Genomic DNA, 23867 nt, shown 5'->3' with positions numbered 1-23867 from the left:
AAGTCTATAACAGAATAATTGCATGTTTTTATGGATAGGAGAGAGAAAATGATCAGAAACAGATGTAGGGTGCAATGTAGCATGCAAATGTTGCAATCCGGACTCGAACTTGCATTGTCTGTAAGAGCACCAAAGCCCAATGTAACCACTAAGCCATGTGTATCGATCAAGTTTTTTGTGTCTTCTTCCCAAAACATTAGCATTCTAATCGAGCACGTCTTTATTCTGAATTTCAAATAATCAATAGAAAAGAAATAGATCTAAAATGCAATTTTAAGTGAAGTTGTGATACTGCAGGAAAATAAGAGAGACTTCTTAATCACAGTGTTTCGTAAAAGCTCGTGTATTGCAACACATAAAAAGAAGCATTGCAATAGCATCATATGGTGGGATCTCTGGCGTTTTGACTGTGATTTCCTAGCATTGCAGTGAAAAGTTGAGAGAAGTGAAGTACGAGAGGGAAGTTCTTGAGCTGATCTTCCAATGCTCTGCAAGAATGCGGTTACATGGTTTTTAAGAGACTAAAAATCACAACAAAAGGAGAACTGAAATTCAGAACGGAAGAGACGCAATATATTTGCACCAGTGAGCAAGAATAACTAGAAATAAAAAGATGTGACTAAACACCCCATGAAACAGAAAACTGGACTGTTATGGCTTTTAATCTGTCTTTTTGATTTCATGCTAAACTACAAGACAAAATTAACTTACTGCAAATACACTGTACAGTCTCTCTCATTTTTCAAGTGATCTTACGGCTGTCTGTTTGATTCTCTCCAGTTTTTAACGTAATTGGTTGCGTAACATGCACATTCAACAACTGCGTAGGCTGTAATGTGGGCTGATCTCTGACCCAGATGAATGAACATGCAAAATGAAGTGCTATTCGAGTGAAGAATCAGTGCTTCAAGAGAGCTGCGATCACACGTCCAGGACAAAAACAAACTATACAGTGAGCCTACAAAGTATTTGGGCACTTAAGCCACATTCAATGCATCAAATATCATGCGTTATATAACAAAACCTCAACCCAAGTGGCATTTACTTTAATGAAAGACAGCACAAGCACACTTCACAAGCACATATTTACATCTCTACGTTTCCACTTCAAATCAATGGATCGATTCCAGGTGTCCTGAGAGTTAAATGCTTCTGATTTTTAACATACCTGTATGACAGGGCTCCTGCAAAGTGGCTTTCAATGTAGGTATCCATGACTGGTTTAAAATGCTCAAACTTGCTGTCTTGGAGCAAGTTTATAATGTGCACCTGAATGACAAAAATGCACACTCACAGTAAGCAACATGCAATTTCACTGGTCTCTATTGTGCAAAAAATTGAGGGTCTATACTTACCAGACAATCAAACACCTTGAGTGCATATCGTTGTGAACTCTCGTCCAAAATGCCAAAAAGCGTGTCCAGTGTATCTTGTAAAAACTGATTTGAGATATTTGACTTTATTAGTAATTGTGCACCAATTAGGAGAAAGATCATTGTGATTGACAGGTTCATTAACCAACAGCAAGGCTGTGAAGGGAAGCTGACCTTAACTATTTCTGAGCCATCGATCTCTTTGAGTTTAGACAGGCTGTCGCTGATTTTCTCAGGATGGGCTCTCCACTTCAGTAAGTCCAGCATGTCACCTGCAGGAAACAGCCAATAAGCAATCAGTGTGTGAAACTTCATGCCAGATACCCAAATGTTCCCATATTCTGTGATGCATCATGCCAGGAAAACTTCCAACTAGGGACGATTTGTCTTATCATATCCTATACAAAGAGACACACACATTACCGTTCTGAGTGAGTTTGGTAGAACAGAGGAATGATGTGATCCATAAGGATTCCTTAGTGCCTTTCATAGTTTGGTTGTTGCCAGGCAGATTTGATTTCGAGAAGGGCAGTTTGAGGTAGCGAGCACAGTCTTGCAGGTTAGCGTTCTCCTCACACTGGAAAATATTCATGAAAAAGATCCTGTCAACCATATATATATATATATATATATATATATATACAGTGCCCTCCAAAAGTATTGGAACAGTATAGACAACATTGCTCTGTTGGCTGTGGAGTCAAGACATTTGCAAATATGATCAAAAGATGAATATGATCTTTTTACACCACAGACTGAACAAGATTAAGCATTGCTTGGTAATTGGTTGACCTAAATTGGTATTATCTAGTTATGAACTTAAATTTAACAGCTGAACAATTTTTAGTTGACTGTATTACATCAATTACATACCTTTCTATCAAAGTTATCTGACATTATCAAGATGCATTTTGTCTGACTCTGATTTTGTTTTTTTCAGGGGAATCTTTAACATTTAGAAAAACATCTTTTGTGTTCAACAGAAAGCACAAGGTCATATGGGATTGTAATGAAAGTAAGTACAATGATGACATTAGTTTTATTTTTAGCTGAACCATTGCTTTAATTAGCATCATGCAATCGCTCTACATTCAGTCAGCAGTTCTGTTGCCTCTAGCAGAAACGCAAACAGCTGACAGCTGACTTATTTCTTTTTTATCATTTATCTTGTTCAAACTGCTACACGTACTGTAAGAGGTCAGCAGAACTGCTGTTGTACATGACCAGTGACACAGCTCAGTGCAATATTACAGGATTCAGTGATCTCTAGTGTGTTACGTCGAGACTTGCGTGTAAACGCTGGAGCAAACCGCCCTATTTCAGCGGGTGTAAATAGGCCACGAGAAGCTCACAGCATCATACTGGTCCTGTTTATGGGATAAGCCTTCCTGAGGCTACACACATTGATTCATATACACTAATAAAAGTTATTTAGATTTAAATAGGAAAACTGGATTTTAATTGCAATTTTGAAATAAAAGGCTACATCGACATTACTAAGCTGCAAAAATGAAATCATCAGAACATTATTTATCATAGTCTTTTATTTGTTCAGCAAAAGATTCTTTAATGAACTGATGTACTAATGGAGTGTGAGGGGTGACAGTACAACATGACACAAATAACAGCAGCTCTCTGTATCTGTGCATGTGTGAACTCTTTTAAGCCTGTTAAATCCACAAACACTTCCACAGTCTGCAATTACCAGAGCTGTGCCCGAAGCGTGTTAAATTGGGTGTGCGGCAGGGATGTGTTTTCCGACACTGTTATTTAACTCTTACACTTTTTAATGAGAAGCCACTTTTTGAATTCAGGGCTTTTCGAGGCAAAAAGAAGCATGCAGAATGAAATAAGTGCCAGCTAGGACAATTTGTCATTTGACATACAGTTGCTCTTTTTTTGACAGCTGTACCTTATGAACGATGAGCTCGTGGGTGCCATCGGGCAGAGTCCGCCCGTCTTCCTGCATTAGAGGAACGAATGAGAATCCGAACAGCTTCTTTTCCCCCTTGTCTTTTGCTGGAGAACACAGACACTGTATATTAGAAGCCAAATCCATTTAAAACTCCATAACAAGAAAATACAGTTTTTATGCTGGAAGTAAACATTGATATTTAATCTGGAGCTTTAGACAACTACATGTCTGTGACTCTTCTTGACAATATCAGGAAAAATAGTCACAGCCATACAGAAAATATGTTGCGTTTTGGATGCTGGTGTTAATGAGCAATACATGCTTGGTAAACAAGTCATCAAAATGTAATGACTAAATTAACAATTCATATTCGTAATTCTGAGGAAGAAAGAATGGACAATGTACAATATTTGGAAAATATTTACACACACACACACACATACATATATAGTGGTGTGAAAAAGTGTTGTCCCCCTTCCTGATTTTTTATTTTTTTTTGTATGTTTGTCACACTTTAATGTTTCAGATCATCAAACTAATTTAAATATTAATCAAAGATAACACAAGTAAACACAACATGCAGTTTTTGAATGAAGTTTTTTTATTATGAAGGGAAAACAAAATCCAAACCCACATGGCCCTGTGTGAAAAAGTGCTTGCCCCCTAAAGCTAATAACTGGTTGGGCCACCCTTAGCAGCAACAACTCCAATCAAGCGTTTGCGATAACTTGCAATGAGTCTGTTACAGCGCTGTGGAGGAATTTTGGCCCACTCATCTTGGCAGAATTGTTGTAATTCAGCCACATTGGAGGGTTTTCGAGCATGAACCGCCTTTTTAAGGTCATCTCAATAGGATTCAGGTGAGGACTTTGACTTGGCCACTCTAAAGTCTTCATTTAGTTTTTCTTCAGCCATTCAGAGGTGGATTTGCTGGTGTATTTTGGATCATTGTCCTGCTGCAGAACCCAAGTTCGCTTCAGCTTGAGGTCACGAACAGACAGCTGAATTCATGGTTCCATTCATCACAGCAAGTCTTCCAGGTCCTGAAGCAGCAAAACAGCCCCAGACCATCACACTACCACCACCATATTTTACTGTTGGTATGATGTTCTTTTTCTGAAATGCTGTGTTACTTTTACGCCAGATGTAATGGGACACACACCTTCCAAAAAGTTCAACTTTTGTCTCGTCAGTCCACAGAGTATTTTCCCAAAAGTCTTGGGGATCATCAAGATGTTTTCTGGCAAAACTGAGACGAGCCTTTGTTCTTTTTGCTCAGCAGCGGTTTTCGTCTTGGAACTCTGCCATGCAGGCCATTTTTGCCCAGTCTCTTTCTTGGTGGAGTCATGAACACTGACCTTAAATGAGGCAAGTGAGGCCTGCAGTTCTTTAGATGTTGTTGTGGGGTCTTTTGTGACCTCTTGGATGAGTTGTCGCTGTGCTCTTGGGGTAAATTTGGTCGGCCGGCCACTCCTGGGAAGGTTCACCACTGTTCCATGTTTTCTCCATTTGTGGATAATGGCTCTCACTGTGGTTCGCTGGAGTCCCAAAGCTTTAGAAATGGCTTTATAACCTTTTCCAGACTGATAGATCTCAATTACTTTCTTTCTCATTTGTTCCTGAATTTCTTTGGATCTCAACATGATGTGTAGCTTTTGAGGATCTTTTGGTCTACTTCACTTTGTCAGGCACGTCCTATTTAAGTGATTTCTTGATTGCGAACAGGTGTGGCAGTAATCAGGCCTGGGTGTGGCTAGAGAAACATAATTGTGTGATAAACCACAGTTATGTTTCAACGGGGGAGGGGGCAAACACTTTTTCACACAGGGCCATGGATTTGGATTTTGTTTTCCCTTCATAAAAAAAAACCCTTCATTTAAAAACTGCATGTTGTGTTTACTTGTGTTATCTTTGATTAATATTGTTTGATGATCTGAAACATTAAAGTGACAAACATGCAAAAAAAAAAAAAAAAATCAGGAAGGGGGCCAACACCACTGTATATATATATATATATATATATATATATATATATATATATATATATAAAACAAAGATTCATATTATATTACAATTAATTAATTAATATTAAATAATATTAAAATTAATATTTAACATTATTTTATAATTATTAATTAATTATTTATTAATGTAAAATTGTATTTACACTTTTTAAATAATGATTAATTACCTTTATTCATAACATCACTGTCTTTGTTATCTTGCTTAAACCCAAACTTTTGGATTTATTTTTGTCTTTGAGTCATGCCACGTACAGAGGCATAAGTGTCTTTAGAAAACTTCACAAAAAACAATGTCTCACACATTCAAAAGTCAACTACAGAATAAAAATAGGCCGCACATGGCCAGTTACATCATTGTGTCATTTAATTTGCTCAAAACCAAAGCCGCATCAACCAATCATTTGGCTCCAGCATCATTATTCTGAATAAAAACCTTGATTCTCAACCCTACACCAGCACCAAAACTAGCATAAACCAATTTGGACCAGCACAAAAATGTATACTGGTCCTATAGATCAATGAATGATGTCCTTCAGTTGATTTGAGGTGTTTTGGTGTACAGGAAGTCTACACATCTGACAAATACAGCACTGAATTAAGCACATATGCTTAACTGGAAATTGTTTGCATAAAAAAGACCCAAAAATACCCCTTGACGATCTCCACTTCTGGATTATACTTGTCCATATTAAGTGCCCATTAGTGATGCTTTGACTCACAAGGTTCACTGCTACATCTCCTGCACTCTCAACACTCATTTCAAATTCAGCCAATTTAACTTCCTCTCTCAAGCTCCGCATCTATTATGTGTGGGAAATACTGTCTTGCCTTAGTCTTATGTGAATATGAAATGCATCCTAAAGCGAGGAAACAAAAAGAACAATGGTTTTCTCAGCAGTCGTGTCAGACTTACTGGAACAGTGACGGAACTCGAAGCGGACATGAGAGCCCCGGAACATGTCGACTGGGATGGGCAGCTTCATTAGCTCCGCCCAGCGGGGGCTGTTGTTGTGGTAAAGCACGAAGGTGTGATACTCGTCATCGCCCGGCTCGCCCGAGCCCACGGCCACAAACCCCTGCAGAGAGAGACACAGTCGACAGAGACTGAATGTGAGAGGATACAGAAAACCACAAACCTCTCACTGCTCAACCTCGATGGCTGTTTGTCAGCCGTGACTTTGAAAACTATTCCAGATTTAGATGAGCTTGACAAAGAGGAAGTGATCTTTAATGCCGTTTCATATTACCTTGACAATGTGTTTTTAGTTCTGGTATCCTAGATTGTCTGTACTTATAAGCAAGCAAGGGGAACAGGACATATTTATGAGTTTAAAAACCTTGAGGATCTGTCCATCAGCATCCAGCGCATAGACGGTGACCTCTACGTTCCTCGCCACGCTCTTCCCTCCCTTCTCGAACTCGCCCTTCTCCAGCGTTATGTAGAGATCATTTCTCATCTCACCTTCAAGAGAACAACATATGCAAAAAATGTTTTTAAATCAAAATTTAACAACAAATTGGAAGACCTACTTATCAGTAATATAATAGATTAGATAGATAGATAGATAGATAGATAGATAGATAGATAGATAGATAGATAGATAGATAGATAGATAGATAGATAGATAGATAGATAGATAGATAGATAGATAGATAGATAGATAGATAGATAGATAGATAGATAGATAGATAGATAGATATATTTGTTATAAAAAGTCAAACTAAATAAAAAATAAATTATATATATATAATACAGGTCCAACTTTTTACCATATACATTGATTTTTATGCTGTTTGTTCTGCAGAAAAACCCACAGACCAATAAGACTCAAACTCAAGCCTCATGTTTCTGGAAGTCAAATTGATTCTGGAATGAAAAGGCTCTTCACATCGATTGAACAAAAACGCAAAAGCACATCACTCCTCAACAAGCTGCATGAGTTGAAAATGTTGCAGGTTTCATATTAAATACTTCAGGTGTAGCACCATGAGCTAATGACATGGAAAGTTTTATCACGATTATGACAGAGGAGCACAAAGCATAAAAATCATCTCTCCCAAATGTCCTCAGTAGGTGCATCATGTGACTCACAGATAAGGCCACTAACAAATGAATACATTCTCTATCACACAGGAAGTGTATTTACATGCTCACACCTTGCAATTTTTCATGGTCCACCCGTGCTTCGACACCCACACCTCAATGGCTCTGCATGCACATTTTCACATTGGTGCAAATGTTACGGCCAAAAGTAAGTAATGGTTCAATGCAACCACATTTATATGATGCATCGCTCATGTCAAAGAAGCATGCACAGGTCCATTTCCTTGCACTAAAGATATATGTACATGCATCTACAGTTGCATGCTTTGTCCCATGCAGCATGGTTTTAAAATGCACTGTGAGCTGCGGGTCACATTTTTAAAGCATGCAAATGAAAGGGACAAAGAACTTGTGCCACCGAGCAGAGGAAGTGTGGGTTCCTGTATGTGTGTGTAATGCATTTGTGTGTGCACTCCTATTTCAAGACCCAAATTCAAATCAGTAGTCATGCCAACTAATAGCCATATAACAGTTGCTGTAGCAACAATCAGAAAAAAAAAAAAAGTCATAGTGAGTTTCCTGCAAGATGGAAACTGGACTATATGTGAAACACACTAAGAAAGAAGAGAAGATCAGCCTACAGCAAAGAACTAATAATAAACCGGGCAGCCATAAGGCACGGTTACTGCCAGCGACGGCACATTCATCCAGGAGGCAGCAGACAGGCTGCTTGTGCAACCAAAACATCTGGGTCAGTAATGGAAAGACGGAGGGAGAAAATAGTCTCAGACGCACACAGACTGCCTGATGAATGCCGCAAGAAAAATGGCGAGAGCTTCATGAACTTGCAAGTTAGAGTTGATCGGTTGGCTTTGTGGAATTTATAGGAGTCAAGGTACACTGGATGTTATCAGTCTGATAGGAAAAAGATCAAAGTAGAGTGAGGCTAAATTATATAGCATCAAAAGTTTTGTTCGAGAAAATAAACTGTAAATAAAACTCTAAATACAAAAAAAAACTCAATTCTAAATAAATATTATCATTTATTTTCTTGAGCATGCTTGGATATTACATATTTTGTTAGTTTGGAGAGAATTTCTGCAGTCTACAATTAGAGATTTATGGAGGAGGTGATTTGTTATCAATTATTTTAAGTCATTTTAAAAGGTGAAGATACAAATTCAGTTTTTAAACATTTTGTACACTGTTGATGTTTAATATCGATAGTTTGCCAAAACATTACCCATTTATTAATTTATTTAGTGGACCAGAGTTTATGCTAATAGTCAAATGTAAAGACAAGTCATATTACAGAGAATGTAATCTCAGCTTAATATGTCATTTTCTTTCTTAAAGATACACTAGCATTCAAAAGTCAGTAAAATTTTATTTTAATAATAAATAAAAAATAATAATAATACTTTTATTCAGCAAGGATGCATTGAATTGATCAAAAGTGATTTTTATAATGATACAAAATATTTATATTTCAAATAAATGCTTTTCTTTTAAGCTTTGTATTTATCAAAGAATCCTAAAAATATATCAGGATTTCCAAAAAATATTACATTTACATTTATGCATTTAGCAGACGCTTTTATCCAAAGCGACTTACATTGCATACAAGTTACAGTTTTTTTTTTTTTTACATTCTATCAGCTCTTGCTTTCCCTGGGAATCGAACCCATGACCTTAGCGTTGCTAGCGCCATGCTCTACTATTTGAGCTACAGGAAAGCCTTATTAAGCAGCACAACTGTTTTCAGCATTGATAATAATAATAAATGTTACTTTAACACTACATCAGCATATTAGAATGATTTCTGAAGGATCATGCGACTCGGAAGACTGGAGTAATGATGCTGAAAATCCAGCTTTGGATCACAGAAATAAATGACATCTTCAAATATATATATTCAAACAGAAAACAAGTATTTAAAATTATAATAATATTTCACATTATTTTAGTTTTGACTGTATTTTTAATCAAATAAATGCATCCTTGGTGAGTATAAAGGGGACTTCTTTTAAACATATAAAAACTTCCCAACCCCAGACATTTGAATGGTTGTGTATATAAGCATACAAGCAAAAAATGTTGATTTTTAAGCAAAAATTATTTTCACCTGGCATGATGACATCAGAGAAGCCCAGTTTTTTGGTAATAGACACTCCTCTGGTGAAGAGCACCATGTATTCTCTCCGCAGCTGCTCGATGTCGCCATGCAACAACTGGAGCGCAACCGCTAAACCTGGATTGAACACACACATTGAATTCAAATTAATTTGTAAACAAACACAGCATAATATGAGCTAATTACAGATGATTATTCACAGCTTTCTTGAATCGATCACGTAATGAATGGACCTTTACCCAACAGACCGACACGGAGAAAACTCTGCACCTGCACATGATGAATATTCACAGGTATTCATTGGAGAAAACATGCATATTCATTAGAATATAATAATCCTCTCACACTTGACTCTCTTGTTTTGAGAGGTTGTGATAAATGTCAATTTTGCCTAATTGTATTCTGTCCAGAGGAGTTTTGGCAGTGTTTCTGGTTAATATCTGAGTGGATAAACTGCATTTGGATAAACTGTGTTTCTTTTGTGACAATGGTAATGAATATTCACATGTAATGATGTGAAAGTGATGTGATGTACCGAAAAACACACACATCAGCCCAGAACTGCCTCTTGTAAAATTTCTAACCACAAGAAAATGAATGAGATGATCCACGCCAACTATCGTCCACAACTTTACAGGAAAGCATCTACTTACACCAGTTAAGCAATTAAACCATAAAACATAATTAAAAACAACCACTAAAACTACTGAAAGTATTTTAGCTTCTTGAAATTAAAATAAACATTAAATTAAATATTTAAAAAAAAGAATTTCATATTATATATATATATATATATATATATATATATATATATATATATATATATATATATATATATATATATATATATATATATATATATATATATATATATATATATATATATATAAATATAATATGAAATTATTTAAATTCAACATTTTATTTAAATTTAAAAGTGAAAAAAAAAAAAAATCAAAATATGAATAAAAACTATTTCCCGCCATTTTTAACCTGTTTCCAAATGTTTTCCTTGTCGTCTGAGCAGACAGGTCTGAGTTTTGCTGAGCTTTGGAAAACTGGGCGGCTTAGGATGGTAAACAATCCTATAGGCCAGTGGTTCTCAACCTGCGGTTGATTAAGACAACATTTTAAGACAACATTTTAAATAAAAATAATAATAAAATAACATTAATAAAAAATAAAAATCATTAAATTAAATTAAATCATTATATGCAATTAAATTAAATTGGCTCTAAATGAACAATTTATTTTTTTTGTGCTCCCTAATGTAGCATTGCTCTATAATTACAGTTCAAGTACAATTAATTTATTTTCAGTCCATTATCATAATCATTATCATAATGTTTAATAAGGTCCTGATAAAGCGGTTTCTTTGTTCTGCTCAGCGTAACTGATGTGGTAGAGATTAATCTAATAGAAATGTCACGGCTGATGAGTGTGTATCATAGTAAGGATGTGATCTCATTTCCACCGCATGAGCAGACATTTAACAAACCTGCATTGAATAATTTCATACATTAGCAGAAATCATATCTTCATTCGTTTGGATAAAATCTGAAATTTAGCAAGATGCAGCTTTTGTGAGCATTACTGTTCATTGTTTGGTGAATACTTAACTATGAGTCAGTCATCATAATTCATGTATTCCCTGCTTTTGTGATGTGATTATTCAACAACGGATGTGAAGATGCCGCGTACAATTACCAGCTCTTCACAGAAAATGCAGAAATTGCAAAAAGCTGCAAATCTACCATCTGGATGCTTGTGCTTCTTTATGTGCATATCTTTTTTTTTCTCCTGCCGGAATGAAATTTATTATCATGTGTAGCTGTTTGGATTAGCCACCCTGAGGGCCTTTTCATGCTTCTTCAGATCTAAAATTATTAACTTCGAGTCATCATGCAAATGAGGTTTCTGGGAGAGCCGAGCATCTTTATACCACAGCCAGATACCACTGCTGGCGAACCACGTACACAAGCATTCTGCTGAAAATGGGGGTATTTCATTTAAGGAGAAATACACTTTTAAAGCTTTTATTTTCCCTGAAGTCTACTTATGTTTATCAAAGTTTCATGCACCTAAAACAGTCTTAATTGTTATTTTCATGACAATTCTCCAGCCTCTCTCTCACCTTTAGAATAAAAAGGCTGTTACTGTACCTTTAAGAATATTATGCAAATGACCTCTAAAATGATTGGCTAACCTCCTTACGTAAAAAAAAATGCTGATATGTAAACGTGGGTGGACTTATGTTAATGGTGTGATGTCATAGCAATGACAATTTCTGACCCGTTTATGAAAATTGTTTTTAATAAATAACTTGAATCTCAGGGTTGTGATGGTTACCTGTGTTGGATCCTGAGAGGTTGTATCTGGAGTTGACTTTCTTAATGATGTTATCGTGGATTTGACTCCAGTCGCTCTCTGTGTTGCAGCTGCAAAAAAACAAGGACAATCAGAGCGCAAGATTCAATCACAGAGCCACACAGATATAAAGAACAGCAATAATATTAACAGCCTGAAGGACTGGCCACAAGCCATCTGATAATGTGTGAGTGAACCAAAGAGCTAGAGCCAAACACATCTGTCTGCCATCCAGTGCAAAGTAGGCTACAATATTACAGATCGTTGAGATAGATTTCCATTTGTATTTCAGGTACCAACTCTATAGACTACAACCATTATACTTCATTGCATACAAAAATCTCCAATAACACAGAAAACTTCTTCAAATTTGATTGTGGAATAGAGAAAATAAGGACAAAGACAACTTTGTTTTCTTAAGGAAAGTTACTAGCTAGTGACATTTGCTACCCAAAACAAAACAAAATACAACAAAACATAAAAAAATTAAATAAAAATAAATTAAACAAAAATCTTCTAAGCCTATTTTCATGGCAATTAAATCTGGTTAAAAAATAAATAAATAGAATTTTCGTCATTTAAACTGATAAATTTTACATAATTTTTTTTTTAAATACATGAAGATTAAAAGGTTTTCCTGTTGACAAATTATTTAATAAATCCTTTAGATAGCTTTCTGATCAATTATTTCATTAGAATTTTTTTTAATTCTTTTTTTAAAAAATTTGGATTATAATATTTATAATTTTTAAATTTGAATAACGTTTAGAATTATAATAATTTATGACTTTTTAAACACCTTTATGTATTTATGTCTTTATTTATTTGTGTTTCATGCCATGTTATCATTGAATACCATTTTCATGGCACAAACTGGGTTAGGGTTAGGTCATTTACAGTCATTTTTAAAAGGAGATACATTTTATGGATAAAGAAAAATGCACATACAATGTTCTATGTCCAAAAGTTTTCATGTCAATTTACTAAACAAATCCTTAAACTTTCTGAATAAATTCACTGCCTGACTGTTTGAAATTAAATTCAATTAATCAAATTTATCATTTGTTCAGTGTATTACTTTTTATTGTTTCACATCTTTACTTATTTAGGTGTTTCATGCATTGTCATCATCCAAGACTATTTTCATGGCAAATTAATTTTTTTTCTGGACATCACAATTTTTAAAATTCCCTTATATTCATAGAAGATTATTGAACATGAACATGACATTGACTTGGCAACCTCATCCAAACTGACCAATCACAGGAAGGAGTAAGTCTGATGCCAGGAAGTCAAACTTGGTTGACTTCACAGTCCTGAGGTGTTATGCAGAGTGAGTGTGTGTGTGTGTGTGTGTGTGGAGGGTCACTTACGCATAGACCTTCAGCAGGTGGTCATCTTTGGAGTCAGCAGTGAGAAGATCAGCGATGCTGACCACAGCACAGCCGAACGGACGTCTGTACTGCACATTACACGTGTTCTTCTTCTCTCCTGCACCCATCCTCCCTACACCCACATAAAACAATCAGTGCTCATCACACGCCTGCAGGCTCTTTGGCATCAGTAATTATTCAGTGGAGAAATGTCGGCTTTTACCAATCCTAATGATGTGTACCACAATATACACGTCTTTCCTCAGGTCGCCGCTGCCCAGATCCTGAATAAAACATCAGCGACAGTTAATCAGCACAGATTACTCTGCATGATTACTCTGGCAGAGATTTCATCTCAACACTCACCACAAAAAGTGTGCATTGTCTTTCAGTCTTCTCTGGAAACTTGGGCAGACCGTTTTTATTGAGTTTAACAAAGAACCTTTCACTGCAAAACAAAGAGAGAGAACAAGAGAAATGCTTTCAGTTCATACAATGAGTTTATTCTGCTGTTTAAAAAACACAGAGCTCTCAAGCAATTGCATTTTTAAAGTCTATGAGGACAATATACTGCATTTTTGGCACAGCAGACACAATGCTGTTAAATTCACTTTGCCTAATAAAATATTTACAGAGCAAATTCGGTTTAAATAAAACAGTTTATCACAACAGACCATAACTGTCAAGAAACTAAGAATTTTTAAAGTAAAACATGCTATTAAAACAAAACAACAAGTGACAAACCAAACCATAAAATAAAATGTTTTAGGACATTAACACAATTAAGTTGTTTGCACTGGAGTACTTCAGTAATACAATGTTTCTGGACATATACAACAGTAATGTGTTTTTGGTAATGTACTTTATTACCAGGTTTTTGGACATAAATGTGTACAAAATAAAATATAAATTTGGGACAATAATCATAGTAATAAGATGATTTTGTACATGTACCATGGTCATAATATGTATATTGGATAAATACTATGGTATAATCATGTTTTGTAAAACAAAAACAAAGTACAAGTCAAATGAATTCACAATCAAATCAAATCATAAAATAAAACACACACACACACAAAACAAACAAACCACTAAAAATACAAAAAATAAATAAAAAAACAGGGAAAAAAACATTGCGACACTTTAAAAGTAAAACCATGTTTTTTGGACAGGTACCACAGTACTTTTTAGTGAGCTGCTGTATTTTTGAATATATGCATCCTGCAAATTATAGAAATGTAAAACATGAGCTGTCAATTCAAGAGAATAATGGGACAGACACTCGTGTCCTTCACCCACCAAACTCATAATCCACTTACATGACTTTCACAGCTCCATCATAAAAAGACGAGCATCCCTATAAGTGAACCACAACAGGAACAATAGCTGGCAATAGAAATCGAACAAAACTTGCGACTCCAATCCACTCAGGAATACACACACATTCATGCACAGACATGTACACGGACATTCACACAAACACCATGTAATTAATTGTGCATTGTTGCGATCCCAGCGTCCCATCACCAGAGGCAGGAGCACAAAGGCTGTTTTGGCCTTTGGCACGCAGCTGCAGGGCTGCGATGGCTTTCTGAAGAGGCGTCTGTGGACACTGGGATATTGCTATCGGCAGATATCACCCCAACATTTCCATAACACACAGACGGGTGGCTTTCTTTCCCCTCTCGCCCCAGAATTTTATATTTCCTCCCTTGATGCCAGGGATTGTAACACGACAAGTTCAAATGGGGCACCGCTACGAGCCCCCGTCTCCCTCCGCATAAATCTGGATAAATCGACACGGCCGGAAAAGTGAACCCTGTATGCCTGAGTGGATATATTAACCGTGCCACAAAACACTCCCGTGGGAACAGAGGGGGAGCCGTTACCCAGAAGGCTGTCAATCAGCACTTTGTACACATCCTGTGACAGAAATGGAAGTGAAACACAGATAGATGCTTTCACACACACTTCACACACTGGAATAAGGGGCTTTTGGTAGCAGCGTTCAGTCTGTCTAAAGAAAAATGAATACAGACTGCATCTTTGGCTTTTTGTAACAGCACTCGCTCTCCGTGCACCGCTAGACGAAATGGGTATAACTGGTAACATGAGCTGCCTAACACCATGACTGATGCCGAATCACTCCACTCAAAGAAATGCTGCAGGATAAAACATTTTTTTTAATATATATATATAAATTTAAAAAATAAATAAATAAATAAACTTTTAGTTTGTGAATTAGGAAACATTTTTTTGTTTATTTTTACAAACTTATAAAAAGATGAAAATAATAATAAAATAGTAGATAAAATAATACATGAATATAATGATACAAATTTACTTTATATGAAATTACAATAAAATAAGGACATAAAAATAATAAATGAATATATCATGATACTATAAGAAATTATAATAAAATTTAAATAAAATTGATTATAAAAAATAAACAATTATAAATAATAAAATAGTATATAAAAATAATACATTAATATTACATGATACAAATATACTTTATAAGAAATTATTATTTAAGAGAGTTAATTTAGCAAGATGCTAAATTACAGACAAGTAGAAATAAAAATGAAATAAGTTATAACTACACAAAAGTAATACTAGTAAGCAACAACATGGTATATCTCCAAATATTAATGTTAAATGCCTAAATGTAGATGTTCATTCCATACTCAGAAGTATGCAGTATTGTCAGTAATGTGCAGTATTGTCTGTAACAGCACATTAAATGCATTTAGTGTAAAATATTCAAATTGGGATACAGCCCTAGTGATTCTGGTGAATCTGGGCAGCAGTGCGATTAAATCCACAGGAGCTGTCAGGACGGACATTGAGCAGATTTGAAGCCGCAGGCAAGTCTGACAGAGGCTGAAAAAAACGAGAGCCACCATTCCATATAGAAACAAAAAAGATGAATAATTAACTGGAAACCAGCCAACTAAGCAGGTAGGGAAATCGGTGATGGATCAGAGCCACATTAATATTCTCCTTCAAGAATACAGACAGGGACTGAGGGAAAAAACTGCAATCAATGAACAGAGGGAAAACACTGAGACAATGTGAGTAAACGCTAGCAAGCAGCTGCTGAGACGGTTACAGTCTGTAATTAACCATTAGATGAGATAAACAGGTACACACACACACACAACAGTCTGCAGGCTCTCACAGCCTCCACTGCAGGTGTGTTTCCCTGATGAAAACTGTTTATTTGTTTTTCATCTGTCTGGCAGCGGCCAGGAACAAACACAGGAGGAAGTACATGTAATGAGGTTATGATTGACAAGCACATCCTGGATACAAATAGGATATTTTTCCACAAAAGGAAGACGTTTTATTATAATATCGCTATGAAAGCTTGTTTAGGCCACGGGATTAAGAATCAATAAACAAATAACTGTAACTGCGACTTTTTATCTCATAATCACACAATTCTGACTTTTTCCTGCAGTTGCGAGTTTATATCTCACAATTTGGACTTTTGTTTCTATGTATCTCGCAATTCTGCATTTATGTCTCACAATTCTGAATTCTATAAACTCAGAATTGTATGAGAATTGTGAGACATAAATGCAGAATTGCGAGACTGACTGACCATTTGATACATTTGAATGCATTATCAGCATGTATAAATGATTGGTTAGACGCTCACCTGAGCGGTTTGTTCTCTCGACTATCATAGATGAAGAAGAAGACCTCCAGCTCTTCACCCAGGTTTGAGCTCATCAGACTCTTCAGATGGACAAACAGGTGATGTGTGCTGACAGGAGTCTGAGTTTCCTTCTTTCTGTGCCGATTCTCCATCTATCCATCCAAACACATACAGATAATTACATGTGATGCATCCATTTTTTCAATAAAGCAAGACATAAGTGACCCAGTAACACAATGCATGTAAAGATCTAACTTTGCATTGCGTTTCTCTTTTTTAACACCAAGAAAAGCAGGAAAAGCTGTGCATAACATCTTCAGAAATGCACTGAATATTCCATTAAATTCCAGTGGCTCCGTGTTCACAGCACGACTCCTTTACAGCCAGCCAAATCTAATTTGTTTCAGTTAATATGCTCCTTTCTTTGCAATGGCACCACAGAGTACATTGTCAAACGCACACGCACGCACATGACTGCACACATGCTTATTTTAAGTGCAAATTCACACCGTTGTTGTGTAACAAACACACTTCTCACATGGGAGCATCATCCACTGGACGTGTAGACTCCTTGAACCGCACCACATTCTGATCACACATCTCTGTGTGAGGACACTGAGGTGTGAACAGGCGTGATTTGAAATATAAAAAGGCCAACAGGCAGTGCATATGCTCTATCTGTGTGTATGCAAGATGACCACAGAGACAAAAACTAATGAACACTTTCATTTATTATCATACTTATTATGATAAAGTAATTATGATAGCAGCCAATTAAACTTAAACAATGGCATGCAGCCTTTAAGTATTTCGCAAGTAATTAGCATTGGAAGTTTTGCAAGCAATTATTCAAATAAATAGACAGTCATTAGGATTAATGTGTCCCAAGAACAGTATGGCATTGGTGTGCTGACAGTGTGTGTGTGTGTGTGGGGCGGGGGGGGCAAAACAGAAAAGGAGATGTTTGTAATGACACGTTTGCAATTACAGAAAAAACTATATTAGTAGTTTATAGATGCATGAACATAATATTGTAATAAATAATACATAACAGTAATAATAATAATTAACATTTTAAAATAATACATTTAACAAAATGTTAACACATGTAAAATAATAATGTTATGTAAAAGGTAAATAATTAAATTGCATCCAAAATAAAATAAATGCATGAACAATAATGTAACATAATAAATTATAAATAATATTGTATTTTAAGGTAATTCATTTAATGAGATGCTAACATATGTAAAATAATTATGGTATGTAAAAATGTAAATAATTACATTGCATCCAAAATAATAAAATTAAATAAAAATAAAATAAAATTCAACTATGTAAATGTCAAACCATTTTTATTCACATAACTGTTATAATTATGATTAATAATAATAATAATAGTTTCTAAAATAATACAAAAATAAAAAAGTAAACATTTATTTTATGAGTTTAAAATAAATGCTCATATTCACATGTATAATAAAGGGTAAATACTTCAAGTGCATCCACAAACTAGGTTTCAACTTGTTGTATGAGTAAAAACAAAGATCTAAGAGAGCAGTAGTTCCTCTTTTGCGAGAAATGACGTTAACCGAAGCTCAAATAACAGAGTTTTAAAAGGAATGAATAGGCTAAAAAGATAAAGCACTGGAATTTCAATAAAGACTTTATTCCTTGTTTGGCAGGCCGGGTCAGATCACGGAAGTTTCTGGACTCTAAACCGCTTACTTTCACATCAAGAACTCCAAACAAAGACCACATGAGCTCTGGTAATGCGTGTGTGGCGTAATAATTATCATGAATAATAAACCAAACCAACAAAAAAACATTCATGATATCTGGTTCTAAAACTGACTAAATCAGACTGATAAATAAAAAATAACCCTGGCTGATACATATAGATCTTTGCCATGTTTTCCCACTCCCAATCTCACAGTTTCTCTCTCACACACTCTTTTGTGTTGACGTCTGAATCCTCGGCACTAATTAAAGTGTGTGTTGTGCGACTGTGTGACCTGATTCACTCCCACACTATTCATCACAGCACTCTGGGTATGTGTCACAGGTAATGAGCTCAGTCTAAACACACACCAAACGCCTGCTATTCAATCCCAGCTAAACTAGACCATCATAGCACAAAATAACCCAAATAAATCAATAACGACTGCCAATAACTTCCTTTTTTAGCTTTAAACAAAATCTGTTAATAAAGCTGTCATAACGTTTGAGTTCAAATGATTTTTTTGGCCGGCAGCAATTAGCAGGTTGCAAACATCCACCTCGCGTTTCATCGCATGTGCAGCTGATGGCAAAAAGCGCCACATAAACCACAGAGACAGGGTACGGTAATGGAGTCCGACTGCCAGCGGAGGGTTATTACATTACATTACAGAGTACTGGGACACTTCAGGTCACGTTTAGCCGAGGTAATGCGCCACATAACTCAATTATATCACAGTAGAGACTCCCTGCTGTCAACAACCCTCCGGCCGACGACCAGACTTCCACATCCATGACGGCTGTAATTTTCTGCGGCGTATATTGTCTGTGCGGTTCAGAATTACTGTCATTTTCCCCATGGGGCCTGTTACTCGAGCTGAAGGGAGCGTGTGAGGCTTTCATCACGGGACTCTTGCGTTTAACGGAACGCGATTAAGTGGCTAAATCGGGGATGCAGAGAAATCTTTGATAGACTGAGGAATGAGCTTGTTGTTGGAATGCAGAAAAACAGACGTACAAGACGGTAGAGCTCGGTGATGCTGATTTCATCCGGGTCCACCATGCTGAACTCAATCCTGGGTACCAGGTCCAAACCCAGCTGCCTGTGAAAAATGGAAATAACACAGCATTACTAGTCTGTGTCCAAGATGTTTCACCGTATCTTGCAAGTGAAAACGCTACATATAGTCACACAATCAAAACCAATCCGTAAGAATCTGGTTTTTAATAAACTGTTGTGTGAAGCTGGACTTCAATCTCTTCATGCACAATACAATATAATTCATATTCGCATCAATCATGTTATCCGATGTTTAATAAACTCTTATGTGGAGCTTGATTTCGATATTTCACTTATGTTTCTTTTTATTTGTGTGAAATATGACCTGAACATGTTTGCGACAGGTGTTTTGTGATTAACCTTGTTTCTTTAACACATCACACAGATGATACCGTACTCACTCGTTGCCCCAGTCCAGACGTGCCGTGATGTGCTGTTTGACGTCCCTCATGCGGTCGTGGGTCAGGTGACCCACCAAAACCTGCCGCCTGAGGTCTAAAATCTCATTCATCACATGCCACAGTCTGTGAAACAGATCTCCTTCATTTTTCTATGGGGATAAACAAAATATGGGAAAGATAAACGTGAAATGTTGAAGATACAGCTTTAATAAGGGGTTTATATTGCTGTAGCACTCAAATATAATGACCTGGTGTAAAAATAGTTCCCCCCCGCAACAACAGCTTAAATACAAATAATATATTCCACCCAATAGCGTCTGTGCACCCAGAGTTCACGAAGCCAGCGTCTGGCTGTGGGCGGATTGCTGTGTTTGCCCAAACAGTATTTACCACAAAGAGCTGCTTCCACATGGCACCCCAGTCCCTCAGGGTGGACGTCATCTCCGTAATGACAGAGTCTTCGGTCGGCACCACCGTCTCGAACTGCCTGTGAGTCAAATGTGGGCGGCACACAGCGCAACAGATATGAGATACACCTCATCTGCTTCTGCCACAGATGCTGTACTGTTCGTTAATCAAAGGAGAAAGCAGATGTACAGTGGAGCGCTAGCACTTTCCTTCTGTTCACCGTCGATACATTCATTTAGCATTATGTTCAGGCAGCAAAGTCTCACAACAGATGTCTGTGCACCAACAAAATGTCATAATATGGTTTCATAAAATCCAGAACACCAATTATATTGTATGGATGCAGAATATGAAAGAAGCTAACTTAAACCATATTGTATCTGATCAGCAACTTCTAACGAGTGAATGTGAAAAAATTTGTAAAAGTTTTATTATTACCATGTTTTTACTGCATTTACCCATTTTTAATTAATTAATAGAAATTAATATAGCATTTTTTGTGGTTCATGTGTAATATTGATCATTATATTATTATTATTACAGTACTATTATAGTGATTACACAAATGCTACTAATATCATCGAAACTCCAGTTCAATGTTTCCATGGGGGGAGATTTACTACAGTATATATGAAACAGCACAATGACCAAGCTAAATACTCCGCTAAATGACTTTTGTTGTTCTTCCCTTTAACTCACCCTTTATTCTTGATATTAGCATTCTTCAGATGGATGTAGCTGCATGGGAAAATGCCCTAATAAGAAAGACAGATAGACAAACAGATAAATAAACCAAAATAAAATGAATAAGCCTAAGAATCAAGGGCACAAACAGACATAAATAAAGCAAGATACTGGCTTTGATCCGTGCGTTTCAGCTGGCGGTGTTGCTGTGATATTTCAGGAACTGAAAATAGCATCCGACACAGACACGACTGATAAAAGACAGAGACGTTTCTTACCTTGGCATTCGGGTTCTTGAGGACAAATCCTCTGTACCAACCTGAAACACAAAACATTTGTCACTTTCATCTTTAATATCAGCCACATGTTTCCTGACTGAGCCTTATCATAAAGGTACTTTCATAGGATGTTGTCAAACAAAACATAGCAAGTAATGTTGGAAATGTCCTTAAATTAGTAAAACAATAATAATAATTTACGAGCGAGAGTTCACCCAAAAAAAATGGGTGATCTGTCATCATTTACTCACCCTCAAGTTTTTACAAACCTGTACGAGTTTCTTTCCTCCGTTTATTATATTTTAAGAATGTTGGTGACCAAACAGTTAACAGTAAACATTGACTTCCATAGTATTTTTTTTCTATACTATGGAAGTCAATGGCTACCATCAACTCGAAGGTGAGTAAATGACAGAATTTATTTATTTTTTTGTTGTTGAACACAAAAAAAATATATAATTTGAAGAATGTTGGTAACCAAACAGTTGACGGTAGACATTGACTTCCAGAGTATGGGAAAAAAATACTATGGATGTCAATGGCTACCGTCAACTTGAGGGTGGGTGAACTATCCCTTAAGTACAATAAATCTAACAGAACTCAGATATGCGTGTCAAGTGAATGAATATTAAAAATGCTTCTTTCTATTAAAAGATATTTAATATCGCAAACATCCAACCACATAGCACAAAATAATATAGCATCTATAGTAATACAATTGCAATTGCAGCATGTTTCACCAAAGATTTACCATATAAAATACAAATGCTTGTTAAACGCCTTTTATCACTTACTGTAGAAACTTGACATTTTATGATATTTACTCAACTGACACCCACTCTATCCGTTTCATTCTAACACATTGACCAACTAACCAAACTTAGTCTTGTTTGACACACCACTAAGACTAAGCAATGCTTTGACCAACAAGATACTGTCAACCTCAGGATCACTTTGACTCTGCACTACCACAGATGTGAACATCTCCAGCACTGATAAACTTTCTGCCCACTGCGAACCAACCCACAATCTGCGCTTCCTGGCAAAAAGCCGAGAAGCACACTTTGAAGGTGTGAAAAACAGCGGGCCTCTGAACGGTAAATGGTGTAATAACAGCAGCTCAATATAGAAACCTGACCCTTCATCTGATGATTATCACTTGCAGTCAGTCGGGAACTAATGATTATGTAGTTTCATATCTACTGTTAAGATTTGTCTTCTCCGTCACAACATTTCTAGTGTTCTCCAACCCGAAACCGGCTCTCTTACTCAAAAAACAGGAAGCGCATGCACCCAGAGAACAAAGGAGTGTGTCTTCAAAAGGGTGGAAACAGGAAACGAAGGAGTTGAGTGCAGGTCACAAAAAAAAGACCGGAAGCGCTTACTTGAAGAATGAGCGGTGCTACAGGTGCCTCTGTGTCAGCAGTTTCTCAAATCAAGCCTACCCTGATGAAAAGACCCTCTTAGATCAGAATGACTTTCCACACTAGTTTATTTAGACTGGTTATAGCTGGTTTCGTACTAATACACAAACCCTCTCACATATATACACACTACCATTCAGAAGTTTCAGATCGGTACGATTTTTAAAATGTTTTTCAAACAAGTCTCTTCTGCTCACCACAGCTGCATTTATTTGATCCAAAATACAGCAAAATCAGTAATATTGTGAAATATTTTTCCATTTTAAAATAACTGTTTTGTATCCTTCAGAAATCTTTCTAATATGCCGATTTGCAGCTCAAGAAACATTTGAACTTTAATGAATAACATTTATCTGAAATAGAAAGCTTTCGTAACACACTACCATTTAAAAGTTTGAGGTCAGTGACTAAATGAATGATTTTTTTTTTTATTTAGACAAAGAAATTAAAAGGAATTTATACTTTTATTCAGCAAGGATGCATTAAATTTATCTATATATAAAAATTCCTATTGGAATAATGCCCAAAACAAAAAGGAATTTTGTAATGGTTTTTATGGAACTTCTGTGATGGTTTCTATTGTTTTTTTTTTGTTTTTTCAGCAGGGTACCTATACTCATACTGTGCTGCACATAAGTGACAATATTGAGTTGAAGCTTAACTTTGCAAATTTAAAAATCGCAAATGAAATCGCTCAAAAAAAAAAATTAAAAAAATAAATCCCCAAATCGCACGGCCCTAGTTTATACTATTGAAATAAATGTAAAAGACGGCTGACATCAGTGATTATGTACCTTCACATTTCTCCAGGATCTGCACCGTGTCACCGATCTCCAGAGGCAAGCCATGCTGCACCGTTCCTCGAAAACTGGCCAGCACTGAAGCACAAAAAACAACAACAATAATGATTAATAACTCAGTGTTTACCAAGGTTATTCAATGAACTAAAACAATTTTAAAAACAAATGTATTACTATAAGGTCTCAGTGAACA

At 36.1% G+C, this 23867-nt stretch overlaps 1 protein-coding gene across 1 annotated transcript in view; it reads right to left on the bottom strand.

Moving 5' to 3' along the window:
* The window catches only part of LOC306861583 (dedicator of cytokinesis protein 4-like), a 103249-nt gene that overhangs the window by 44252 nt on the left and 35130 nt on the right, over window positions 1–23867 (bottom strand). Inside the window, exons 2-20 of the mRNA XM_079403947.1 lie at window positions 23669–23752; window positions 21451–21491; window positions 21188–21243; window positions 20471–20567; window positions 20081–20229; window positions 19638–19722; window positions 16901–17052; window positions 13597–13678; window positions 13454–13514; window positions 13231–13363; window positions 11840–11928; window positions 9482–9607; window positions 6650–6774; window positions 6226–6388; window positions 3286–3392; window positions 1797–1950; window positions 1548–1645; window positions 1356–1439; window positions 1169–1269 (exon numbers count right to left, since the gene is read on the bottom strand). Of these exons, the coding sequence (XP_079260073.1) occupies window positions 1169–1269; window positions 1356–1439; window positions 1548–1645; window positions 1797–1950; window positions 3286–3392; window positions 6226–6388; window positions 6650–6774; window positions 9482–9607; window positions 11840–11928; window positions 13231–13363; window positions 13454–13514; window positions 13597–13678; window positions 16901–17052; window positions 19638–19722; window positions 20081–20229; window positions 20471–20567; window positions 21188–21243; window positions 21451–21491; window positions 23669–23752 (1987 nt within the window). The remainder of the gene's footprint in view (window positions 1–1168; window positions 1270–1355; window positions 1440–1547; window positions 1646–1796; window positions 1951–3285; window positions 3393–6225; window positions 6389–6649; window positions 6775–9481; window positions 9608–11839; window positions 11929–13230; window positions 13364–13453; window positions 13515–13596; window positions 13679–16900; window positions 17053–19637; window positions 19723–20080; window positions 20230–20470; window positions 20568–21187; window positions 21244–21450; window positions 21492–23668; window positions 23753–23867) is intronic.

The sequence above is a fragment of the Barbus barbus genome, assembly GCF_936440315.1.
Source record: "Barbus barbus genome assembly, chromosome: 42".
NCBI lineage: Eukaryota > Metazoa > Chordata > Actinopteri > Cypriniformes > Cyprinidae > Barbus > Barbus barbus.
The sequence above is the reverse complement of the archived record's forward strand: the minus strand, read 5'-3'. Positions and strand labels throughout refer to the sequence as shown.